The 18200-nt window shown below is 40.1% G+C and overlaps 1 protein-coding gene across 12 annotated transcripts in view; it reads left to right on the forward strand.

The window, feature by feature from the left end:
• Positions 1-18200, forward strand: part of FTO (FTO alpha-ketoglutarate dependent dioxygenase) — a 406506-nt gene that overhangs the window by 47965 nt on the left and 340341 nt on the right. The window contains exon 1 of one of the 12 annotated variants that reach the window (XM_089903057.1): positions 1777-5302. The exons of the other annotated variants lie outside the window; for them this stretch is intronic. Coding sequence (XP_089759183.1) covers positions 5216-5302 — 87 coding nt within the window. The 5' untranslated portion in view covers positions 1777-5215. Of the gene's footprint in view, positions 1-1776; positions 5303-18200 lie in introns of those variants that run through there. 12 annotated transcript variants of the gene reach the window in all.

Consider the following 18200-nt stretch of genomic DNA (forward strand, 5'->3'; position numbering starts at 1 on the left):
GAATTTTGAAATAAAAAAAGCCCACTGAGTATCCAGCCCAAGAGCTGAAAAATGACCCTAGCAAGGCCCTTCTTCATGAAGTTACAGGTGCCCAGAGAAGAAGAGAAGGCCCTAAGAGCTGACATGCAGCTCTTACTTATGCCCTCAGCTGGGCTGGGTACTTAGACTCCAGAACTCCCTGTGCCAACTGCTTTCAGACAGTAAACCATCTTTTGCTTGGTCAGGGCTGTGTGCTGGCTACCTGATGATTGGGATTCAGAGAAAGGACATGCTGTCTAATTTCTGTTCATAGACTTCTAACCAGGCTTCCTGTTTTCAGCTCCACTTCCGAAACGCACCTGCCATCAGAGGTACCTGGTTGCTGTAATTCCTGAGCCTTTCTGGAGATGGTGGAATGAATCAGCTGCACCCTTATTCATCTTCCCCTTTCCTTCCTCAACCCCTGCCCTGCCAGTAGTCTTCAACTTTTCCTGTTCTATTACATTAGTTTAACACTCCCTTTTCATCTTCCAAAATGTGGGGCTGACATCTTTTATCTGCTTATCTTTTCTCTCATTCGCTTTGTCCTTGAAGATTTGTGTTGTTGTTTTGTTTTTGTCTTTTGGCTTATTTTGTTTTGATTTCTTTACAGGCATTTTCGTGACATTTTGGGAGGGAGCTAAGAGCATGTTTTGTATCTGCCATGTTTAACCGGAAGTTAATTTGTTGTGTTAATCATTCATCTGGGTATCAGAGTTTCTTTTCCTAAGGCTTATTTGAAAATCAAATTAAGAAAACAGAATGTAATAAGTAGAAAATAGTTTCTTCCTTGACTGCCATTGCTCAGATTGGCTTGGGTCTACCTACTGTGGCCCTCGAAGACTCCTGCTCAGTTTAGCAATGGATTTCATTCTGTTCTGGGTCTCACTCTATGCATTGTCACCTAACTACGTTTTGTAGCCTGTGAACATACAATGATGTTGCAGTCTGCTTATGTATTCCCTATGGCTCCTGATGAATTTGAATTCAGTACTTGCTGGTCAAAATATATACTCAACGTTTTTTTTTATTACTTTGCTTCTGTATGTGTTTTCTGTGACTCTGTTGCAATGTCCTCTCAAACTATTGCTCACAGGTCAATAGGAAGGAATAAGCATAGTGAGTAGACTTTGGGAGTAATATCATTCAGTTAAAAATATCATTGGCTTACAGCTTCAAAAGTATTTCACTGAAATTGCAAATTTTCAGTTGTATTTAGAAAGAGGAGAACTGGAGACCTGACCAGTCATTATACTGAAAAAGGGGAAATCTGGGACTTGAGTTCTGATTTTAGACTTCCGTAATAGTCTATTTCACAGTGCGTTTGCTTGGTGACTGTTACCTGTAACCAGGTACTTGGGTTCATCTTAGCTCATGCCTCTCAGCCTAGGATAGCTTCAGTTGTTGAGAGTATGCCCCTCTAGTATAAAAGTAACAATTCTGTCATTTCCTCTAAAGTCACCTTTTTTATTAAGGAAACTCTTTAATAGTTCCACGTATTCTGTAGTTATGCATTTCTGTGAGTGCTTACCAACCCCAGCACAGTGTTTAATAAATTACTGAACTTTGAAGAACCTTTGAGAAGCAAGGGCTTTAGGTGGCTGAGCAGCAGACATGCAAAAACTCTATCCTCCAGAGTATCTAACAGACAGAAATAGAGGCTTGATCAGACAATATAAGCATTGAGTGAATCATGGTAATACCATGAAATATTTACACCCAGAGAGCATGCTAGGGTGGGAAAGAGAGTGGGTGGGATTTTGTCATTTGGGGTTGAACCTGATGCCAAACAACTCACCACTCTATGATCTTAAAAGCAAAACAGAAAGAAAAAAAAAAAGAGAAAGGAAGAAAGGAAAAAGAAAATGAAGGGAAAGAAGAGTTGTTGATTTGGTGATATTTTGTTGTTTGCAGTAGCTTTTCACCAGAGCAAGTCTCCTTTTGTAGACAGTAACCTTACAAAAAGCCAAGTTTTATTCAGTCCTTAAAAGAGACTAAAAGGTCATGGTTTCTTTTTTAAAAAAAAATTTATTGAAGTATAGTTGATTTACAATGTTGTGTTAATTTCTGCTGTATAGCAAAGTGATTCAGTTACACATTTATATATTCTTCAATTATATATATATTCATGACCATATAAAGTCATGGTTTCTTGCCATCACAAGTTTAAGGTTTTAATTTAATCAATATCTCATTATTAAACTTGCCTTAAAAGCCCTCATTTTATTATCTGTAAAAATAGAGACTTGAATAGCAAAGAACCAAATAGCCTAATATGTTATTTTCAAACAACATATGTGATTTATCTATTTTTAATGCAATGCTATTTTAAATAGGCTTGTGTTGTATTTATTTAACAATGATCCACAGAGAAAGTTAATATAATGGCAGCAGTATATGGATTACTTAGTAAAGGTTTGGGAGATATTTATCTGAGCTGATATATTTAGAGAATTTCGAATAAGTTCCAGTATAGAAAAGGGCTAAAGTGAACATGCCAGGCCAATTTGTTTTGCCACTCTGCCAGTACTTTGCATGTAAATTTTTCTTATAGTGATAAACCTTTTTAGATTTTGTGGTATTATGTAGTATTATTGAAAATATTTATTGTTGATGATGAATAAATGTTGACAAGAAATAATTTGATTTATTAAATTTAATTTTACGCATGGTATATGTAAAAAAAACCCCGCAGATTGTATCTGGGAGCTATTTTAATGTAGTGTTTTTGCTTTTGCTTTTTAGCAGTATTAGAATCGAATCATGTATTAATAAGGAAGCTCAGATTGACCACAGACACAGACATTGGCCTTTCAAGGGGATCATCTGACTTTGGTATCTGTCATGAGCTCTCTGGATGTTTGAGATGAGTTACGCTAAACAAAATTATTTGTCCGTGTGATCACATTGTCCTAAACTGACAAATTTCTGTCACTTGTAAAGTCAAAGTAATAATGTTGGAAGGGAAATTTGGTGAAACTTTCCTTTACAATTGTAATATGGTTTTTTTTGTTTTTGTTTTTGTTTTTTTGCGGTACGCGGGCCTCTCACCGCCGTGGTCTCTCCCGCTGCGGAGCACAGGCTCCGGACGCGCAGGCTCAGCGGCCATGGCTCACGGGCCCAGCCGCTCCGCAGCATGTGGGATCTTCCCGGACCGGGGCACGAACCCGTGTCCCCCGTATCGGCAGGCGAACGCTCAACCACTGCACCACCAGGGAAGCCTACAATTGTAATATTTTGTCCATAGATTATAAGTAAGGGAACTTTTAAAGGCGTTTTCTATTTATAATGCGGGATTCCATTGCATACAAAGAAGTTTATGGTCTAAGGATCCATTATCAGTGAAATGTGGTATGGACCTATTTGTTCAAGGATGTATTAATCCCCAAATTGAAACAGTAGAAGTAAGATAATATTGGTATGCTTATTATTTTTGTTGCTAAAATGATGACTTGGCGAGAATTGGGATTGTAGGGTTTGAATGATGTGGATTTAAATCCTGCCTCTGCCACTTATTTGTCTTCTGGCAAATCATGGGCCTGACTCAGTTTTCTCATCTCTGAAAGTGGGGTAATGAGAATTTACGTCCCAGTGAAAAAGCTTCTAAGCATTCAGCACAATACTTGGTATGTGGGATATACTCCATAAACATTAGCTTCTTTTCCTTTCTTCTTCAGTTAGACCCAAAAGGCTTTGTCTAGGAAGCGAGGAAGTGAGACGTTTAGAAGTTCTTGATTGGTGGAGGGAGAACTACGTGAGATTGGTGAGAAGTGTGTTGTGTGTGTGTGTGTGTGTGTGTGTTGTGTTGTGATGGACAGATAAGGAAAGGAAGGATTGAATTCACTGATCTGTAGAGGCAAATGTGATATTGGCAATTTGAGACTTCTTCTGAACTTCCACTGTCATATTTGCTGCTCAAAATTGGTCTAGAGAGCATATGCACAGTTGAGAATTGATTTCTTTGTGCGTCTTCTTGAACATCTCACTCTTTTCACATGCAAAATGTTAGAAATGTATGATATTTCTATAGGGCACGTACAGGGCACGTCAAAGGTTTACCTGTTCTTAAATTCTATCTCTGACCATATATGCTCAGTGCTATACTGTACTCTGGGAATTCAGTGGTGACAAACAGACCAAAGTCCCTCCTCTGATGGAGGTTAACATTCTATTAGAGGAAGAAAGGCACTAAACAATATTTAAGATGATAGTGAATAAGGCCATGTTTACTAGATAAACAGTATGGTACAGTGACTGAGGGAAGGGACCTGCTGTGGAGAGAGTGGTCTGAAGGTTGGCTTTTGATGTGAGATCTGAAGGATAAGGAGGGTGTTCATTCCAGCCACAGGGGCACGGCACATAGGAGGAACTCAGATGCTCAGTGGCCAGACGTTAAGGAGAAAGAGATAAAAGAGGGAACGAATGAGGCCAGATCACTTTAGGGCCTCTAGGCCGTGGTAAAGATTTGGGTTTAATGCGAAACCTGATGGGAGCCCACTGGAGGGTTTGAAGATGAAGGTTGTGTGCGCGCGCGTGCGTGCGTGTGTGTGTGTGTGTGTGTGTATGTGTATGTATGTGTGTGGTGTGGTGGGATCTGATCTGCATTTTGTCAGGATCACTCTGGCTGCTGTGTGGGGAATAGTGGAGGGCCAGGGTAGAATTAGGAAGAGAAATCAGGGGGAGAGCTAAGCTGATAGCTTGGCCCAGGTGGTGATTATGGAGGTGGAGAGAAGGGGGAAGGATTTAGAGTATATTTCAGAGGCAAAGCTGACAGGGTTTGAAAGGGTTTTGAAAGAAAAGAGGAGTCAGGGATAAATTCCACGTTTTGAGCTTGATGGATTGCATTGTGACCATTTACTGAGATCAGAAGACTGAGGAAGAAGCAGCCGTGGGTGTGAAATCAGGTGTTCTCCTTTGGATGTTCACCTATCTGGGGCCGTCATTTAGGCTGTGGCGCAGGGAGAATCTGGAGGTCGGGGCTGGAGAGAGAAATTCTGAGTCATCAGCGTAGAGCCGATGGGTTTAAGCCTGGGAACTCCTCTCCTCGTGAATCCTTGTTCTTCCTTAGGTTGTAAGGAATCTTTAGGACCCAGCTTTCCTGAGTTAGTGTTACCCCTTCACCTTTCCTGTCTCTGGGTTTCAGTACCAGACTGTCTCCAAGCCCCACAAAAGCGTTCCTCCCAGGCAAAAACAGAAGATGACACACACCATGAACCAGATTTTCCATGACAGACTTATAAGGAACAAGATCATCTCGTTGTTCCTCCTGCTACTTAAAATAAAGGTGACGTTGATTTTAGAGTAGCAGTTCAGGTCCTAAGGCGTGATATTGATTGGGCGTCTGATGAGAATTTGCAGGGTAGCCTTCCCCAGACCTACAGCTACAGGGCATCTCCCCACTGGGTCAGGCCTCTGTGCTGACCTCCACTGTTACAAGCGGTGTTTTTCTTAGGAGTTCTTGGCCCTGTTTAGTCTAGGCACTGTCCAGAAGCATTTATTTTACCTGATGGATGGCTCAATCCAGCCTGTCTCTTACCTTAATCTGACCTCAAAGATGGGAACTCTTTTGTTCTTAGTAAAAATGAAGACTAATTTTGACACTGTTTAGAATTACTTTCTTCTCAGTAGCAGTAGAGTTCATGTTGAATTTTTTGCTGTGAAACTTCTTATTAAAATGCTGTATTCTCACTTTCCTTTTTTTTTTTTTCCTGCTACTTTGTAACAAGGCTCACTTTATGGATATATATTTTTTTAAACAGGAAAAGGTGCCTCTTTTAAAGATGCCATTATTAAACCCATGAGACTCCTCAATTTTAATGTTGCATCAAGGACAATAGTTTCCTTGTGGTTATTGTGATGTGGTGGCATTCAACATACTCCATTTACAAGTTAGGTTTTATAATATTTACAAGCCAGGTTCTGAGGATATTTTGAACAATTTAGTAACAAGGGATAAATTGTTTAGTGGCCTAAAGGATATAAAGAATCCCTAGAAATCATCCAAGAATAATAGTTTCATATTAAAGTTTTGACTTTCTACTGTAATAAGACATGTATCAGTATTTTCCTCCTGTGTCTGGAAATTCTTGCCGGATTGTTCATGGGGTTGATTTGAGGTTCAAAAGTGTTAACACAGGCTAAGGCACTTAGTATAGTGCCTGACACATAGTAAGTGTGCACTGATGTTAGCTGTTATTAGCTGCTATGATGAGATGTTAGCTGCTTTTTCTGTCAGCTCCAACAGCCGGCACAGCCCTAGGCACACGGTACAGTATTTAGGTAGATGTTCAGTGACTGATTAATGTCTCTGACATTTGGAATTTCCTTCCACACTTGCAGTGTCAGAGCCAATTTTATGTCTTTTCTAAAATGATCTAAGTACCTGACATCCTTGGGTCCTTCACTTGGTTACTCACAAAAGCAGCTGCATGAATTCTGGCCATTTCCATGTCTGCCTGTCTTCTCTGTTAGCTGCCAGGTAGAGCTCTGGTTTCAAATTCTTTGCAGTTAGAAGAGATAATAAATATTAACATTTCTAGTGCAGTACTGGACACAGGAATAGGTAAATGTCACCTGATTCAGCATCATGGCTGCTGGTCAATTCTGCCTTTAGGGAGACAGTTCTGGGAAGTGGGGTTGTGGCTTCCGATGAGGTAGAAGTTAGATAGTTATGTCTTATCCTAGTAGTTGGTACCAAGGGGATCTTATACTTCTTTTAAATTCTCTGGTTGTTGCACAAAGGGGCAAATCTGTGCGGCAGAACGTTGGTGGAATGGACAGGCAGCTTCGTAAGTGGAGAAATGGCCTCTGTTTGGCTCATGAGTACAGAGTCATATTGCGGGTGGTTCATGAGTCATCTGAAATACACATTTAATCTAGACTTGTGGCCTGTTGGTGAGGCTGCTGCTTTTTTATGATCTCAAATGGCTTGTCCATGTCAAAACTTGCCTTATTTCTCTGTTTACTTTGAATCAGGAAAATGTTCACGACCACATTTGGAACTCCTCGTCAAGTGTGTCTTCGGTCACATCACCCCTGGCTACCACCAGCACGTGACTGTTTATTTTGGATGTCCTTTTCTGATGTTCAGCTAATTTAACCCACAATGAAGTTAATCCTTGCTTCTTTGGAAGAGTACAGATTTACTTATTAGCTGCTTCCAGAGATACTTGCATTTTCATGCCAGTGAGTATACAATTCCACTGACTTTTGGACCCATCTACTCACATATGCAGTGGATGGCTTTTTAAAGTCAGGATTTAGATAGAGCAAATCATAACTGTCCTGAGTTATCTGAAGTCCTCTTGAAGGTTAAAAATGAACATGTATGGGACAAACATGGAGGAGTAGTGTTGAATATTCTGTTGGCCCATTTATCTTGCCTTCTTGTGCAAGAGAGAGAAGAAAATCAAGCTACTTTGGAATTCAAGTTTTTACGTCTTTCTCCATGTTTATAGCATTCTGACTAAAAGCATAGATGCCGCTTCCATATACTATTTGACCTTGAGTCCTGGCTCTGCTACTTACTAGTTGTGTAACCTTGGGCAGATTACTTAATTTCTTTTGACCTGTATCATTATCTGTCAAGTAAGGATAATTATAGTAAGTACAAGGAGGGTTGTTATGAAGGTCAGATGAGTTAATTTACATAAAGCATTTAGAACCAAACGAGATACATGGTAACTGCTATACAGTGTTAGCTATTATTTTTATTAGGAATTAGTAATTGCACAAATAAAAAAGATGAAGGTGTAAATCATTAAGCAGGGACGTTTAGGGACGTTCTATGGGACGTTTAGGCATTGTGTCTAGCCTTGCGGATTTATATTAGTTAAGGTAGGTTACAAAAATCATATCAAAATACTATACAATGGCTTGGACATAATAAAAATCTATTTCTTGCTGAGGTATTTCTATTGCTGATCTAACAGTAATGAGTAGGGAAACGGCTTGGTGGGATGGCTTCCTACATGTGTTCATTTAAGGATGGAGGCTGGAGGAGGTTCTGCCATCTTCAGTACATTGCTTGTAAGGTCACCTGAGGTTATCTCCATTCTAGCCACTCAGAAGGGGAAGAGAACATGCAGAAAAGTGCTTAGGAGTTTTGTGTGGGCCAAACCCGGAAATGGCACTCATCACTTCCTTTCACATTCTGTTGGCCAGAACTTAGCAGCTGCCAGTCTCGGCCCCAGAGTTTTTCAGGGGTCTGTAAAAATGTACAAGACTTGAAAAACATGCATTGACTCCAAATTACAAACATAAAATTGCAGAATTGAAATGAATATGTGTTTCATTCAGTGTTTATAAAAGGTAGCCTCTGTCAGCTCCATAAGTTGTTACATTTAGTATTCATCAAATGTTATTAAATTTGAGATTAATTTGTAAGTTGGATTTTCTGATTTCTCAAGAATTCCCAAGTATGCCCGATGATTGTTGAGATTATAGTCAATCATAAATGAGCTTCTCAAAGCCCACTGAATTCAAATGGAAAATGTTAAAATCCCCTCATATTTTTCTATTGCAAAGAAACTTTAATGTGACATATGGGTACAACTTAATATGTTTATTTGGCTGTTGAGATGGGGCCTTCAAAAGTATTAGTGATCATGGCTTAGATGATCTTAAAACAGTCCTGTTGTTGAGTCTTAGTGTATGGCGACACATTTTAGTTGCTTTGAAAAGGTATGTGATGGGGTTGACTAAACACATTTTGCATTTTGAACTCATGTTTTCCCCTTAGGCTCTTCTCTCCACCCCCTTCATTTCTAATAAAATATTTGTTGCTGTGATATCTAAGAACATAAATTATACTGCATTTAATAACCCAGGTTCTTGGTCTTGGAGATGACAGAGAGGAAAAGTGCCTTCTCTTTTTGCCAGTCATGTTTGAAGGCTAGGGTTGGATTGGTCTTCCTTTTGAGTCATCCCTGGCCTCTCGGACCATGGTTTCGTCTTCCTAAATTTTCCTGTTCTTCCAAAGTGAGGCACTTCTGAATGGGCATTTGGGAGATGTAGGTTTTTTTGGGTTTTTTTTGCGGTACGCGGGCCTCTCACTGCTGTGGCCTCTCCCGTTGCGGAGCACAGGCTCCGGACGCGCAGGCTCAGCGGCCATGGCTTACCGACCCAGCCGCTCTGCGGCATGTGGGATCTTCCCGTACCGGGGCATGAACCCGTGTCCCCTGCATCGGCAGGCGGACTCTCAACCACTGCGCCACCAGGGAAGCCCAGGGTTTCTTTTTTAATACTTTTTTTTCTTTTGGCTGTGCCACGTGGCTTACAGGGTCTTAGCTGCCCAGCCAGGGATCGAACCTGGGCCCCTGGAAGTGAGAGTGCTGAGTCCTAACCACTGGACTGCCAGGGAATTGGGAAATGTAGTTTCAAAAACCACTTCTTATGATGGATCTTGTCATGGGTTATTTCATTGCAGTAGCTTTCGGTTCTTGTTTTTTTTGCTCAGTCCTGCCAATTGGAATTTGATTTGTTGATTACAAAAACAAAATGTGCAGAATAGCTTAGAAGAGACTTTGATGTAGGTTGGAGCTATGGTATAGACTTTCTTGAAAGGCATAGGCAAGATAAGAAATAGGGCCGTTGCTTCTGGTCAGGCATTGCAGGGACCCCTGTGAGTGGAGCAGGGGGGAACTTCCCTCCAGGAAGGGAGTGGGAAGTGAACTCATATTTCTTGTTCCTCCTACAGTCATCTCCACTTCAGTGGACGGCAATTTCATGCTTCCAGTTGCTCAGGCCAAAAATCTCAGAGACATCCTTGACTCTCCTTTTTATATCCCATGTCTTAACTGTTAGCAAATTGTCCCCTCTGTCTTCAAAGTGTATTTAGAATCCAGCCACTTCTCACAACCCCTGCCTCTGCCATTCTTCTCCAGGCTACTAGCATCTCTCTCCTGGATCCTTGCCATGGCTTCCTAAGTAGTCTCCCTGCATCTTGCCTTGCCTCTCTCTATGTGCAGCAACCAAAGCAAGTATTTAAAAAAAAAATTCACATCATTCCTCTGCTCAAACCTTTTTATGGTTTCTCATAATGTTATAATCCAGCAGCTCCACTCCTAGTTACCCAAGATAAATGGAAATGTATGTCCGTACAAAACTCACACATGCAAGTTCATAGCAGCATCACTCATAATGCCAAAAATGCCAATATGCCAAAAAGTGGAAACAACCCAAATGTCCGTCAGTGATAAATGGATAGTCAAAATGTGGTATATCCATACAGTGGAATATTTAGCAGTAAAAAGATGAAGTACTGACACATACTACAAATGGGTGAATTTTGAAAACATTATGCTAAGTGAAAGAAGCCAGTGACAAAAAGCCACATATTATATGATTTCATATCCAGAATAAGCAAATCCATAGAGACAGAAAGTAGATTAGTGGTTGCCAGGGGCTGGAGAGAGAGGAATGAGGAGTGTCTGCTAATGGTACAGGGTTTCTTTTTGGTGTAATGAAAATATTCTGAAATTAAGCTGTGGTGATGATCGCATAACTCTGTGCATATACATTCTGAATTATAAACTCTAAAAGGGCAAATTATATGGTATGTGAATTACATCTCAATGAAACTGCTATTAAAAAAAAAAAAGAAAAACAACCACAAACCCTTCTGGCTTTCTGTATGATGTGTCCCCCTTCCATCCTGTTGTTAGACAAGGCAACTGCTTCCTGCCTCAGGGCCTTTGTACTTGCGGTTCTCTCTTAGAACTTTCTTCCCTCAGATATTTGCATGGCTGGTTACCTCGCTTCTTTTTGGTCTCTATTTAAGCTTTACATTCTCAGGAGGCTTTCCCTGATTACCCTAAAATAGCACTGTCCATCTCATTGCCTGATGGCCTTCTTTATGCCTTTACCCTGTCCTATTTTTCTTGATGTCCTTATCATCATCTGATACAGTATATATTTTCTTGTTTGTTTTTCTGTCTACCTTCCTCTATTAGAATGTGAGCTCCAGGAGACAGTGACTTTGCTTTTGTTCATTACTGTATCTGCAGCAATGTAGTTCAGATCTCTTTTCACCATCAGCATGAGAAAGAAATGGATTTCTGTGGCAGTGTTTTGGGAATAGACTATATTTGTACGGAGTATTCAGTGTGTCTATCTGGTACAATGTTAGAAGTCAACAGCCTGGAAACAGTTTCTACGGGAAAGGTAATTTTGGGTCAGAGGGTAGAATGGAACTCCTCAAAGGTATTGTCAGATAACTCTTTCTATAGATGGGTAAGTTTTCCTACCTTCTTAAAAAATTATTTGCATTATGCTAATATATTACATAGAGTATGCTAATATATTACGTAGAGTGTGCTAATTTTTGTATCTGCCTTATGGGTTCAAGGCCTTTGGTTTTATTTGGTCTTAATTTCCTACCCCTCTGCTGTCTTTTCCAGAGGTGGAGAAAAAAGAAAAGAAAAGAATATATGTGTGTTTTAAAAAGCAAGTATTTAGTTTGAGAGGCCTTCAAAATTCCATATCTTCTATTCCTGTTTCCTTTTCGTACTTTCAAGCTTAGGTTAAAGGTATCGCCAGTTGCCCGAACTCTGCAACTTAAAAGGCACAAGTCACTAGATGGCACTGAAGCATCGTTTCTTCACATAGCAGAGTCCTGGAACCCTTGTGTTATTGCTTCAGCCGACTGGCTTTCTAGGTGTCAGGGAAATTGTTTTATTGGTAGAGGGCATAGTGTAATATATTCATCTCCACCCCTAGGCAGCCATTTAGTACCCTGAAACATGGCCCTCTTGTGGCCATGGCCTGTTAACTATGCTTATTTGGTGTAATAATTAGCAGAACTTCTCACTAACAGGGGTACTTACCAACACCTCACATCTTCCCTGTACGTGATGGATTGTACATTCTGCGGGAAAAGTTGGGAAGGTCAAAGCTTAACCTCTTTCTAACAGGGCTACTTTCTGCACGTTTGCTCAGAATCGGTTTATATTAACTTGCTTTTGAGCTTCTTCATACCGGAGGTGTGAGTAAGGTAAACATATTTGAGCTTTTATGTAATAGCCCAGTGACAGTTTGTAAACACAACACTGTTAATTTTCCAACTCTTAGAATGATAGGAAAATAAATGAATAGCAGCCTGAATGGTTGGATGACACTCGCTACCCAGACTGTGTGTGTTGGAAGTGTGTCATAGGAACAGTGGGTCTGCCACAGACACCACATTTTAGGTTAAAATTGGAGAAGAAAATTACACATGGGATTTTAATTTTTTCCATGGTTGTAAGTTAGGCCCCATTGAATTCTCTGTGGTTTTACAAGCCCTCTTAGGCTCCTAATATTTCCACACCAACAATTTTAACATTTACTTTAGGACACGGTTAGAGTTAACTGACAGAAGACCAAACAAGAGAAAATAGGTTGAAAGCAGGAAATACTTTAGTTGGACCAATAACTTACCACCTCTCTGACCTTAGGCAGATTGTTTACCTTCTCTGTGCTTTGGTTCTCTCATTTTTTAAAATTAAGTTGATGATACCCACCCTTTTGGTATCCTCTGCCAGGTAAAATGAAGTGAAAACTCCTCAAAATGCCTTTACTCATATTCGAAGCTCCAGATAAATGTAAGATGTTGATGTAATTCCTTAAGAAAGCTAAGAGGATTTTTCTTTGTTGATTCCCAAGATGAGTTTTGGAAATCTTAGAGACTGGATTAACATAGTCTGGGGTCTCTGACTACTGCATCTGTGCAGGTAATACCTAGTTTCTATGCTCTGTCTGGCTTTGTTCCCAAGTTTTACTTACATTTTTAAAACTATGTATCAAATACTTCCACTTAGTTGTTCTGCCCTTATTTAAACCCACTTAATGTGTCTGCATTTAGTTGCCAGAAGCAGAAATCATGTAAGATAGGGAAATAGATTCTTACAAAGTCATTGAGAGGACCAGAGAAATGGAAGGCTGAACCTCTGGAGGTGGCCTTCTGAAACAGACTGGCCTGCCAGGTGGACTGCTAATCTGTCACACTCAAGAAGGCCAGGGATCAGGAAGCCATTGGATAACCTCAAAGCTATTGGCCAGATCCTGGAATGCTGTTGCAGAAATCTTCAATGTTTCCACGACTGTGTAGCCTACAGAAAGAGTCAAAACAGCAAGAAGATGGCCTCCATTTTATTTCTGCCTTCTAAATCTCATACGGAGCCTTGTAACTGGTAGAGCCGTATCCTCATCCAGAACCCCTGGCTGCAAAGGGGAAACGTAGTTTTTAGCTTTCCATCCTCTGCAGCATAGGAAGGCACCATGATAGGAGATTGGAAGGCTGCTGAGTGCCAGTCCATCATATCCATACCCCTCTCCCTCGGCATGTTTAAAATCTCATATCTTTACCTCCAAATCAGTATTTCATTTATAGCCTAGCACAGCAAGAAGTTTAGTAGGCCTTCAGTAGATGTGTTGTTAGTGACCTTGACTTCTTTATTTCTGTGTATGGTCCCACCTTTTTTTACACTCTTTGGCACCAGATTAGGTTCCAGATTTACCTACCTCGATGTAGCTCTTGGTGCTTTTTCATTTCCATCGCCATTGCCTTGTTCAAGCCCAGCTCATGTCTGTCTGTGCTTTTTAGTCTCCTTATCTGGCGCCCCAGCCTCTTGTCTTGGTTTCTTTTAACTAGACCGCGTTATTAATAGATTAACGTTTAAAAAACAAAACAGCAAATAAAATAGCACACTTCCATTGTGTTCCTGTCCTTCTCAAAAGCCTTTTTGTGGCTCCTCATTACATGTAGGATAGACCAGCTGGCCTGACTTTCAGGACCTTCCATAATCTGGGTACAATCTATCATTCTAATGTCATCTTCCATTTTCCCCCTGTTGAAATGGAATTTTAGCCAAAAGGTCCAATTACTGATGTCTGAGAATCCTGTCCTTTACTAATTTTTCAGCTTTGCCACGCTTAGTACCTGTATTTAATTTTCTACTTTCTTCTTCCCATTTGTTCATACCCTTGGTCATGTTGGTGCGTATTTTTTTATTTTTTATTTTGTCCTTTCTTCACACTTACATAGCACAGTTTACTTGGCCTTTTTTTTTTTTTTTTTTTTTTTACTGGTATTGTTAGTTTTCTTTTTGTGACCATATATATCCTCTTTTTTTTTTTTTCCATGTAGACAGTATAAATATTTGTTATGGGTTGATTGACTTGTTGATTCTTAATGGTTTAGACATTTACTTGTCTCGGAAAAGGGGGATGGTGAAGGGTTAGTGCCGGGGCTGAAGCAGAGCTCTAGCTGTGTGATTTTGTGCTTTTGATTTCCTGTGAAAGGACAAATTAACTATTTGCTTTGAGCAAGCTAATGCCGTGTTTTGTGGATTTAATGTTTGAAAAGGGCCCTTGGCTGGAAAGCCCTGGAGCTCTTTCTCCCTGTTTGCCAGGCTGGATGAGCTCCATGTCTATACCACTGCATGGCAGTTTGCTTAACAGGGGGTTGTGAAATAGCAATGGAATTTATCTGTGGTTTCTTGCCGGAGAGTAGGAGGAGGAAAGGATTTGGAGTAAATCAGACATGCAAATTAGCAAGGCCCATGGGCCTTAAGTAAATTGCACAATAGAGTCCAAAGAAATTCAGTTTGTCTTCTTTCTGCTTTTCGTTTGTGCAGGGTGTGTGTGTGAAAAAGGCAGCTATTATATATTTGTTCTAAGCCAAAAATTCTTAACTTACTGGCTTCAGGAGCCTTTTAGACTTATATAGTCGTCCCTCAGTATCTGTGGGGGATTGGTTCCAGGGCCCCCTGCAGGTACCAAAATCCAAGGATGCTCAAGTCTTTATATAAAATGGCGTAGGTTTTGTATATAACCTACAAATTTTGCTTTTTGGAACTTTCTGGAATTTTTCCCCCCTGAACGGTTTTGATCTGTGGTTGAATCTGGGGATGCAGAACCCATGGATATGGAGGGCTGAATTTACTGCTAAAAATTGTTGAAGACCCCAAAAAGCTTTTGTTTACATGGGCTATATCTATTGATATTTACCATATTAGGAACTAAAATTGAAAAATATAGACATATTTATTAATTCATTAAAAATAGCAAAAAAAGTCCACCACATGTTAACCTAAATAATATTTTAATGAAAAATACATATTTCCAATACAAAAAATTAGCAAGAAGAGTGGCATTGTTTTATATTTTTGCAAATCTCTTTAATGTCTAGCTTAATAGAAGCTGGCTTCTCATTAGGTGTATTTTGTTGCAGTGTGTTGGTTTGGTTGAAGTATATGAACAAAATCCAGCCTTACACAGACACTGATGGAAAGGGGAGTATATTAACTGCTTCTTCAGCTATGAAATGTAAATATTCCTCTTTGATATTACACCAAAATTCAACAAGTCATAGTTTCTTAAAGGTTATTTGCAGCATAGAGTCTGAGACCATATCAATTATCTTTTCCTCCTCTGTTATATTGCCTGTTGATCTGTTTCACACTTTGGATGGATCTCTTACTCATGCATGATTTTGTAACATCAGGCTTTAGTCAGCTGGAAAATTACTGGTTCACTAAATTATGCAGATCTTGCACATGTGGACACATTTCATTATACAATGTCAAAAGTCACATTCATTAATATCACCACTGATCTTATCAGAAAAGTCCTTAAGTATTAGGAAGTTGTCAAGGGCAAGGTGAGAAATACAGATTTTCAAAATTTCCAGTTTTTGCTTGAAAACTCAAATTTCATCATTGGCAGCAAATATGGCCAGTTGAAATGACAGGTTCACTTCATTAATTTTTTTAAATTAATTTATTTATTTTTGGCTGCGTTGGGTCTTTGTTGCTGCACGCTGGCTTTCTCTAGTTGGTGGCGAGTGGGGGCTACTCCTCGTTGCGGTGCACGGGATACTCATTGCGGTGGCTTCTCTTGTTGCGCCCATTAACATGGGCTCTAGAACGCGTGGGCTTAGTTGCTCCGTGGCATGTGGGATCCTCCTGGACCAGGGTTCGAACCCGTGTCTCCTGCATTGGCAGGTGGATTCTTAACCACTGCGCCACCAGGGAAGTCCCTCGCTTCATTTATTTTTGAGAAAATGTTTGCCGGATTATAAAGTCTGACTAACCATGTTTTGTTTGTCAGTCATTTTCTCAAGTAAAAATGGTGTTCCATGAAAAAAGTGGCTAGTTTATTAGTCCACGACTCAAATAATCACACAAGTACTTTTCTTTGAGACAACCATTTTACTTTGAAGTGCTTCTGTATACTTCCCATTTTGTCACACAGAATACTAAAAAGAAAGACAGCTTACTTCACATATGAGTTTTAATAAAGTTAATATTTTCTTACTGCTTCATCAGGGGCATTCTCAAGTGAAACTAGCTCTCTTTTCTCTTCTTACTGGACTGCATGGTGTGGAGAATACAGTGATTACCAGTGCAGTTTGGTGCTCTTGGCTTGATTTGTGCTAAGGTACCTGTAGCATTACTCACCATTCTTTTGAACCATCTGTGCAAACATCAACACAGTGAAAAAAGCAAATGATAGTATTATGAAAATAGTATTGATCTTGCAGATCTTTTGTTGAACCATTGTGCTAGAGCAGTTAGAAGATTTGAATGGTTAAAAATTCAAAGAACGGAATAAGAGTTTTATGGGTTTTATTGTTTTTAAATTTTATTTATTAATTTATTTTTGGATGCGCTGGGTCTTCATTGCTGCGCATGGGCTTCTCTCTAGTTGTGGCGAGTGGGGGCTACTCTTCATTGTGGTGCGCTGGCTTCTCATTGCGGTGGCTTCTCTTGTTGCGGAGCGCCGGCTCTAGGCGTGGGCTTCAGTAGTGGTGGCATGTGGGCTCCGTAGTTGTGGCTCATGGGCTCTAGAGCGTAGGCTCAGTAGTTGTGGCTCACGGGCTTAGTTGTTCCATGGCATGTGGGATCTTCCTGGACCAGGGCTCGAACCTGTGTCCCCTGCATTGGCAGGCGGATTCTCAACCACTGCGCCACCAGGGAAGTCCCATTTTATGGGTTTTAGCTTCAAGGTTAATTTCTTCTCCACTCTGGAGCTTTGCCTGAGTGACGCAATGCAGAGGAGAAAATTTCTCTCCTCTTCTGGGCTTGCTTTCAGCTGAGGGTTTAATTCCTGGAGCTTGAGTTTTTTGAGTTTAGGAAGCACAGGGAGATTCTCTATTTTCGGTGATTAGTAATGTTTACCTTAGATCAGTTGGTTGTGGTTTTTGTTGTTGTTAGAGATAAATATATAATAAGTGCTATGTTTGAGATGACTGAGATCACCATAGGACTGCCTGTTTGGGACATTTTTGAGGCAAGGCTTCTCTAAAAAGAACCTATTTTGGGCAACATCTGAAAATTATTTCAGTCAGTTGACCTCATTGACAAGCTTCTGACTGTTGTATTAGCTTGTTTGCTTCTTTCTTTTCTTCTTTTTTTTAATACTTGGAAGGTAATCTTTCTGCTTCTTGAATTGCTATCAGGCTGTCAGATCTCGAAAATAGCATCATCCCATCACTGTGGTGAATATAGCCTACACTTGAGACAGCAATGAACCGATCCTGTAATAGAAGAATCCCAATTTTCCAGTTTCTTTTTTTCCTTTTTTTTTTTTTTTTAACTTCTTGGGTGGTTGGGGCACATTATTGAGACAATTATTACATTTACTCAAGAGTTTGTCTTTTCTATTAAAAAAAAATTCCGTCTAAGTGCCTCACGGTGAAGAGGAGGAGATTGTGTAACTGGAGTCTCCTCTTAACTGGTCTTTATTGTTGAAGAAGACTAGTTCCTTTGTGTTTCAGCTTGGCACACAGAAACAGTTTTAATTTAACAGTCCAGCTCCTTTAATAGATCAATTCTCCATTGTGTTTTGAACTTGGTGCATTCCCAGGGTACTCTCTGAGCTATGGGCTTCTTTGGAGAAATTGGGGCGGGGGAATCAGGGAGGCTTAGTCATTTGGGGTATGATTTATAGTTTTATCCCAAGCCTCTTACTCGTTACTGTTAGACAGGGAAGGTAATTAACGTATGCAAATGTCTGCTGTGTGTCTGATACTCTACTAGGTGTTCTGTCCATCCTCATCTAATCCTCATGGTGTCTCTCTGATACATCCTGAGCTTGTGCGCTTTTTCCACCTTTATTATTACTACTATAGATCAAGTCATCATTTATCTCTTGCTTGGACTTCCATACCCCCAAACTGGTCTCCCCACTTCAACTTTGCA

This window comes from Delphinapterus leucas, chromosome 20 (assembly GCF_059928025.1).
Source record: "Delphinapterus leucas isolate spDelLeu-1000000601 "Yukka" chromosome 20, BTC_Dleu_Yukka2, whole genome shotgun sequence".
Taxonomy (NCBI): domain Eukaryota; kingdom Metazoa; phylum Chordata; class Mammalia; order Artiodactyla; family Monodontidae; genus Delphinapterus; species Delphinapterus leucas.